The sequence below is a fragment of the Gossypium hirsutum genome, chromosome A04 (genome assembly GCF_007990345.1).
Source record: "Gossypium hirsutum isolate 1008001.06 chromosome A04, Gossypium_hirsutum_v2.1, whole genome shotgun sequence".
NCBI classification, from domain to species: Eukaryota; Viridiplantae; Streptophyta; class Magnoliopsida; order Malvales; family Malvaceae; genus Gossypium; species Gossypium hirsutum.
In genome coordinates, this window is record NC_053427.1 from 15473149 (window position 1) to 15481095 (window position 7947).

The following is a 7947-nucleotide window of genomic DNA, read 5'->3' on the forward strand; positions in this document are numbered from 1 at the left end:
GAAGATGTTGATGATAGGCTCCATGATGGACTGCAGTCCATGCAGGAGCAGCTTAAAGAGTATGTGACGGATAATATGAAACAGTTGACTGGTAGAGATGTTGCCATTGAGGCTATGGTGGTGGCCTTGAAGGGGGAGATTGCGGAGCTCAAGGGTGAACTCACAATCTACAAGGTTGCCTTGGGCAATGGTGGGTTAGCGGCTGCCGTACCCAAGCCCAATATTGATGTTCCCAAGCCCAAAGAGTTTAAGGGAACAAGGTCCGCAAGAGATGTGGACAACTTTTTGTGGGGAATCGAGCAATACTTCTGTGCCAAAGGCATCACGGAGGATGTCACTAAGGTAACTACTGCTGCGATGTATTTATCTGACGTTGCTTTGTTGTGGTGGCGTCGTAGGTCCACTGATGTGAGACGTGGTGGGTCTGAAATCGAAACATGGGAGGAGTTTCGATGTGAGTTCAAAGCACAGTTTTACCCAGAGTATGCCGAGGATGAGGCTCAGGCAAGGTTGCGTCGGCTTGCGCAACAAGGCACTGTGAGGGAGTATGTACAGGAGTTTAGCGAGCTTATGCTCCAAATCTCAGATATGGGGGAGAAAGAGGCATTCTTTTCCTTTATGGACGGATTAAAATCGTGGGCGAAGCAAGAGTTGCAGCGCCGAGGAGTTCAAGAGCTCACCAAGGCTATGTCAGTAGCAGAATCACTTGCTGAATTTGGTGGGAGGAAAGACAATTCCAATTCTTCTAAACCCAGATTAAAGGGTAATAGTGGGGGAGATAAAGAAAGGCCCACTAGGAACGGCGATGGTAAGAAACCTTGGGACAAGAGAAAGAGTGGGCCTATAAGGTGCTTCCACTGTGAGGGTCCACATATGATCAAGGACTGTCCAAAGAAGGCCGCTCTCAAGGCTATGGAAGCAAAGGGGAGTCCGATGTGGAGGATAACAACCTTGGATCGATACTAGGGGGTGTCGAAGATAGAATGAGCCATGGTTTGATGTTTGTAGACATCATTGTGGCCGGCAGAAAATTGAATGCGCTCGTCGACACAGGCGCTTCTGATTTATTCATGTCTGAGGAGGCTGCTTGTAAACTAGGCCTCAAGATAGATAATGAAGGGGGTCGGATCAAAACAGTGAACTCGGAAAGTATTCCAATCAAGGGGGTTGCAAAGGGAGTGGATCTTCAGCTCGGCAATTGGTCAGGGAAGGTATCCATTAAGGTAATACCACTTGATGACTATGATTTTGTGGTGGGACTAAGCTTCCTTGATCAGGTTAAAGCTCTTATTGCCCCTTCGAGCAATTACATGGTGATTTCAGATGCGAAACATCAATGCATGGTGAAAGTGACAAGGAAGAGAAGCTTTGAGGGAAAAACACTATCAGCAATTCAGTTTGCTAAAGGTGTACGGAGAAATGAAGTCTCATATTTAGCCACCTTGAAGATCGAAGAGACCGCTAAGTTTGTTAGTGAGACCCCGAAAGAAGTGGGACAATTGCTACAATCATTTCGAGATGTAATGCCTGCTCAGTTGCCAAAAAGTTTGCCACCCAAGAGGGAGGTGGACCACAAAATCGAGTTAGTATCCAATGTGGTGCCGCCAGCAAGGGCCCCCTATCGTATGTCTCCGCCAGAATTAGAAGAGTTGCGGAAACAATTGAAGGAACTTTTGGATGCGGGATTCATTAGACCATCTAAATCCCCATATGGTGCGCCAGTGTTGTTCCAAAAGAAACACGATGGGTCCTTAAGAATGTGCATCGATTATCGAGCTCTAAACAAGATCACCGTGAAGAATAAGTATCCTATTCCTCTTATCGCAGATTTGTTCGACCAGCTTGGTAGTGCAAGATGGTTTACCAAGTTAGATTTGAGATCGGGGTATCATCAAGTTCGGATAGTCGAGGGGGACGAACCAAAGACAGCTTGTGTGACACGGTACGGTTCGTATGAGTTCCTTGTGATGCCTTTCGGACTCACGAATGCTCCAGCTACATTCTGCACCCTAATGAATAAGGTACTTCAACCCTTTCTTGATCGTTTTGTGGTTGTTTACCTTGACGATATTGTGGTCTATAGCAAGTCGCTTGAAGAGCACGTAAGACACTTGAGGGAGGTGTTCCAGACTTTGAGGGAAAATGAGCTGTTCGTCAAGGAGGAGAAATGCTCATTTGCCCAACAAGAGGTGTCATTCTTAGGCCACATTGTGGGAGGCGGTAAGATCCGAATGGATAAAAATAAGATTCGAGCCATTTCAAAGTGGGAGCCTCCAACCAAGGTAACAGAGTTGAGATCTTTCCTTGGATTGGCAAATTACTATCGCCGCTTTGTCGAAGGCTACTCCAAAATTACCACTCCCTTGACGAACATGTTGAAGAAGGGGAAGGTATGGGATTGGAATCCAGAATGTGAGAAGGCCTTCAACCAATTGAAGCAAGAAATGACGAGGGAGCCCGTACTTGTCTTGCCAGATTTTACGAAGCCTTACGAGGTACGTACAGATGCATCAGATTATGCTATTGGGGAGTACTGATGCAAGATGGACACCCAATTGCTTTCGAGAGTCGAAAGCTTAACGAGACGGAACGTAGATATACGGTCCAAGAGAAAGAGATGACTGCGGTAGTACACTGCTTGCGCACATGGAGACATTATTTATTGGGTTCCAAGTTCGTGGTCCTTACCGACAATGTTGCCAATAGTTACTTTCTAACCCAGAAAAAGTTGTCTCCCAAGCAGGCTCGTTGGCAGGTTTTACTAGCAGAGTTTGATTTCACAATGGAATATAAACCAGGAAGTGCCAACAATGTTGCTGATGCACTTAGTCGAAAGATGGAATTTGCAAACAATGTTGCTGATGCACTTAGTCGAAAGATGGAATTCGCAGCAATCAGTCAACCTGATGGCTCTTTGTTGGAACGCATTCGAGAGGGATTGTCCCATGATCCTACGGCCAAAAATTTGATTGAGCTTGCCAAGGAGGGAAAAACAAGAAGATTTTGGCTTGATGGGGAGCTAGTATACACTCATGGACACCGCCTCTATGTGCCCCATTATGGGAAACTCCGTAAGGAAGTCATGAAGGAATGTCATGACTCGAAATGGGCAGGCCATCCAGGGATGCATCGCACTTTGGCCCTTTTGGAGGATCGCTATTATTGGCCTCACATGGGTGCTGATGTGGAAACCTATGTGAAAACTTGTCTAGTGTGCCAACAAGACAAGGTTGAGTTAAAGACTCCAGCCGGCTTGCTTCAACCCCTGCCAGTCCCAGAAAGGCCATGGGAGAGTTTATCCATGGATTTTATTATTGGTTTGCCTAAGTCTGACGGGTTTGCTAGTATTCCTGTTGTGGTGGACAGGTTTTCAAAGTATGCGACTTTTATTCCGGCGACCAAAGAGTGCCCTGCTGAGGAAGCAGCTCGGTTATTCCTTAGACACGTGGTGAAATATTGGGGAGTGCCACTATCTATTATCAACGATCGAGATGGTCAATTTACTGGTCGGTTCTGGACGGAGTTGTTCAAGTCAATGGGCTCATATTTGAACTTCTCCACGAGCATGCATCCACAAACCGATGGGCAAACTGAACGAGTAAATGCACTGTTGGAGACGTATCTTCGGCACTATGTGAGTGCCACACAAAGGGATTGGCCAAAGTTGCTGGATGTGGCCCAATTTTCATATAACTTGCAGCGAAGTGGGGCCACGAATCAAAGTCCATTTGAAATAGTGACGGGTCAACAGCCTGTAACACCCCGAACCCGAAACCGACACCGGAGTCGAACACGAGGTGTTAACTGACTTTAACCCCTTATAAAATTTATTTTCCAGACACTGCCCAATCTGTGTACTAGTCGTTTTAAAAATCATATCTTGAGTTTCGTAACTCAAAAATCAGTTTCGTAATTTTTCCCAGAAACTAGACTCATGTGCCCATCTATGTATTTTTTTCTAGAATTTTTGGTTGGGCCAATTAGTACAGTTTATTAGTCAAAGTCTCCCATGTTGCAGGGGTCGACTACACTGACCTTTGCCCATTACGACTTGGATATCTCCCTGCACGAGGTTTCAATACTGATGCCGTTTGTTTCTTTGAAAACTAGACTCAGAGAGGAATCTATACATATATGGTACAACCCCTAATTATCTCTGGTTAATTTATAATGAATTTCCAAAGTCGGAGCAGGGAATCCAGAAACCGTTCTGGCCCTGTCCCACAAAAATCTGATTATCTCTTAATATACTGCCCATATGATCTTTTCGTTACTTCCTCATGAAAGCAGACTCATCGAGCTTCGATTACATAATTTATTCATCAATTAATTCCACTCCTACTATTTTTAGTGATTTTTCAATCTCATGACACTGCTGCTGCCAGCATCTGTTACGAAAGTAACTAGGTCCATTTCATGCCTACCCTTGATCCAACTCAATCGAACATTCGTGCCATTTTCGCATGGCTTAAAGTTTACATGCCAAAGTTCAAACACAACGTAATAGCTTATACATGCCAAAATGTTCTTCTAAGCCAACTAAGAAGAAAGTACCAAAACTTGCTATCCGGTGTGATGACTTCGATGACGGCCCGATCACGCAAAAAGAGATGTGTCCAAGAAACCTAGAATAGGTGACAAGGAAACACCGAGTGAGTTTATAACTCAGTAAGTCATAAGCTATGCACTACCATCCATCAATAACATTATCACAAGAGAAAACAAAATGGAACGAGGCTAATTACTCCATCCATTCCGAACCATACCATAGTTCCTCCAACCTATCGATTCAATTTCATATCAATTCATGCATTCACATTCCATATACTCATCAATAGGACATTGAAGCATTTTCATAAATCAATTTATTTTCGTTACAATCAAACGACTAAACGGCCTTTCACCCATCCTACGATAAATTTTATGTACGTGACTTCAAGTATAGTTGTCACATAGGTTCAAACTTACCGAGCTCAACACCAAGTATAAGCATAGCACCTATTAGCCATGTACTCAAGAGACTTACCCGATCCGCTGTCCGCGATCGACTCAATAGTGTCGCACACATAGTGTCCATAATGATTCATGAATGCATATTGAGTCTGCACACTCAGTGCTATATAATCAACTCGCACACTTAGTGCTACGTAATCAAATCGCACACTTAGTGCTACATAGTCAAACTCGCACACTTAGTGCCGCATGGTCAATTCGCACACTTAGTGCATCATATTCATTTCGCACACTTAGTGCAACATAGTCAAATCGCACACTTAGTGCTGTACAATTTAATCCCGCGCACTTAGCGCCAATCTCATGGTCATAAATGGTTATACCCGCACGTTTAGTGCCGAGATCAACAACTCAGTACATCTTACCTCTTTTCTTTTCATTCAACAATTTCATCATCACATACGTACATGCATATATATATATATGTATATTTATTCATTCCATTCAGCATCAATACATAAACATTATGACCATTTGAAATAATACCAACTACATGCTTAATGACTTACCTTGTGTTGGGTAAGACGGTTCCAACTCGACTACTCAGTGATCTTTTCTTTGCCTTTATCGGATCTAGTTCCCTTTTGCTCTTGAGCTTAAGTTCAACAAAATTTAAAATAGTCATTAATCGACTATTCAAGTATTACTTTCAGAATAATATATATATTGATTTGACCTTCACACACATAGATTATAGTAAGCTTTATAATAGTCAATAAATAACTCATTGGCAAATTTTCATTAATGTTTACAACAAAATCACATATTCACTACGAGCTGTTTTCCTGAGCAGTAGTCGCTAAATTGTTTATAACTGGAGCTACAAAACTCCAAATCACTAGCCGTTAATTTTACCTGAATATAGACTCGTATAACTTCCATCCATAAAATTTTCAGAATTTTTGGCTTGGCCAATCAATACCAGATTTTTCTTAAAATTTCCCCTGTTTCACTGTTTGACTATTCTGACCACTCTTCACTACGAATCAAATTTCTCATTTTACAGAATTCAAAATGTGTTGTATTTGATCTCATTTGAAAGTAGACTCATTAAGGAGTCTAAGCATATAAATTTTATCTTATAATCATTTTTGTACAATTTATAATGATTTCCTAAAAACAGAACAGGGAATCTAGTAGTCATTTTGACTCAGCCCCACAATACTTCAAATATCTCAAGATCGGTAACTCTTTGTTTTTATAGTTTCTTTTGTAAGAAAATAGACTCTTCAAGCTTTAATGGCATAATTCACTCAGCTTCTAATTCAACTCCTACAAATTATGGCGATTTTCCAAAATCACCTTACTGCTGCTGTCCCCAAACAGATTATTACCAAATCAAATACTAACATTAGCATTTCACCTTAATAGCTAGCTTACCAAGCCTTAATTTAACATATTAATCTTTAACATATCTTTCACTTTTCATCAACAACTATCAAAAAGCTCAAGCACTCATCAATGGAAAAACACAAAATCATCATCAATCCACAAAATTGAACCATGGGTTTTTAGAACTCAAGTCAACTACTAAAACATGCATGCATCTCAAGAACAACATCAAACATACCTTAGTCTAGCAAACCACCATAGCCGATTTTCTCAAGCTCTTCCCCTTCCTTTCTTTCCTCTATTCCGCCAAAGGTGTTCAAGAATGAACACATTTTTTTTTTGTTTTCTTTCCTCAACTCACGGCAACAAGGGGGGGTATGGATGAGACCATTTTTTTTTCATCACCCTTCCTTTTCATTGTTTAATTACCATGCTCTTTATTTTATTTTTCTTAGCATACATCACTAGCATAACATGTTGGTGACATGTTTCCACCCATAGCATGGCCAGCCACTATGCTTTAATTTGGCTAATTTGACATGCAAGGACAAACACTTTCCCACATATATTAATGGGCCACTTGAACACTTGCCTAGCATATTTCTAAATTGTCTCACATAAGTCCCTACTAATAAATTCCACATACACTGACCAAATTAAAGTATGGAACTATCACACAAGCATTTACGCACATCATAAACACAGAATATAATCTTTAATTATTTATAAGACTCGGTTTTGTGGTCCCGAAACCACTTCCCGACTAGGGTCAATTTTGGGCTGTCACAACTCTCCCGCACTTAAGAAATTTTCGTCCCCGAAAATCTTACCGGTAAATTGGTTTTGATATCGTTCTTTCATCGAGCTCTCGGTTTCCCAAGTAGCTTCCTCGATCCCGTGTTTGAGCCATAACACCTTTACTAGCGGAACTCTTTTGTTTCGTGACTCCTTCACTTCACGAGCTAGGATACGCATCGGTTCTTCTTCATAACTCATATCGGCTTGAATTTCAACCTCTGATGGGCTAATTATGTGCGATGGATCAGATCTATAGCGTCGAAGCATCGAAACATGAAAGTCGTCATGGATCTTTTCAAGCTCAGGGGGCAAAATCAATCTATACGCAACTGGCCCCACTCATTCGGAGATTTCGTACGGCCTAATGAATCTCGGGCTCAACTTGCCCTTACGGCCAAACCTAAGTACCTTTTTCCAAGGCGAAACTTTAAGAAACACTTTATCTCCCACCTGATATTCAATGTCTTTTCGTTTCAAATCCGCATACGATTTCTGACGATCTGTGGCTGCTTTCAGACTTTCACGGATTACCTTTACTTTCTGTTCGGCATCTTTAATCAAATCAACTCCGAAAATTTTACTTTCACCGAGCTCGGTCCAAAACAATGGTGTACGGCATTTACGACCGTACAAAGCCTCGTAAGGTGCCATCTTAATACTTGATTGAAAACTATTGTTGTAAGCGAATTCAATCAAAGGTACATACCGTTCCCATGAACCACTAAACTCAAGGATGCAGCATCTCAGCATATCCTCGAGTATCTGAATTATCCGCTCGGATTGACCATCGGTTTGGGGATGAAA

At 41.8% G+C, this 7947-nt stretch overlaps 1 protein-coding gene across 1 annotated transcript; it reads left to right on the forward strand.

Moving 5' to 3' along the window:
* The first annotated feature begins 983 nt into the window (after nucleotides 1–983).
* Nucleotides 984–2537, forward strand: LOC121228053 (uncharacterized). The gene is made up of 2 exons (XM_041111180.1): nucleotides 984–1713; nucleotides 2203–2537. Exons 1-2 carry the CDS (start codon nucleotides 984–986, stop codon nucleotides 2535–2537), a joined length of 1065 nt encoding a protein of 354 aa, XP_040967114.1.
* Nucleotides 2538–7947: the final 5410 nt, after the last annotated feature.

Excerpts from the sequence above, each read along its gene's own strand:
- LOC121228053 (XM_041111180.1), top strand. The coding sequence starts at position 984 with ATGAGCCATGGTTTGATGTTTGTAGACATCATTGTGGCCGGCAGAAAA. Across the intron at positions 1,714-2,202 it reads ACCATCTAAATCCCCATATG|GCCACATTGTGGGAGGCGGT; the intron begins GTGCGCCAGTGT and ends TGTCATTCTTAG.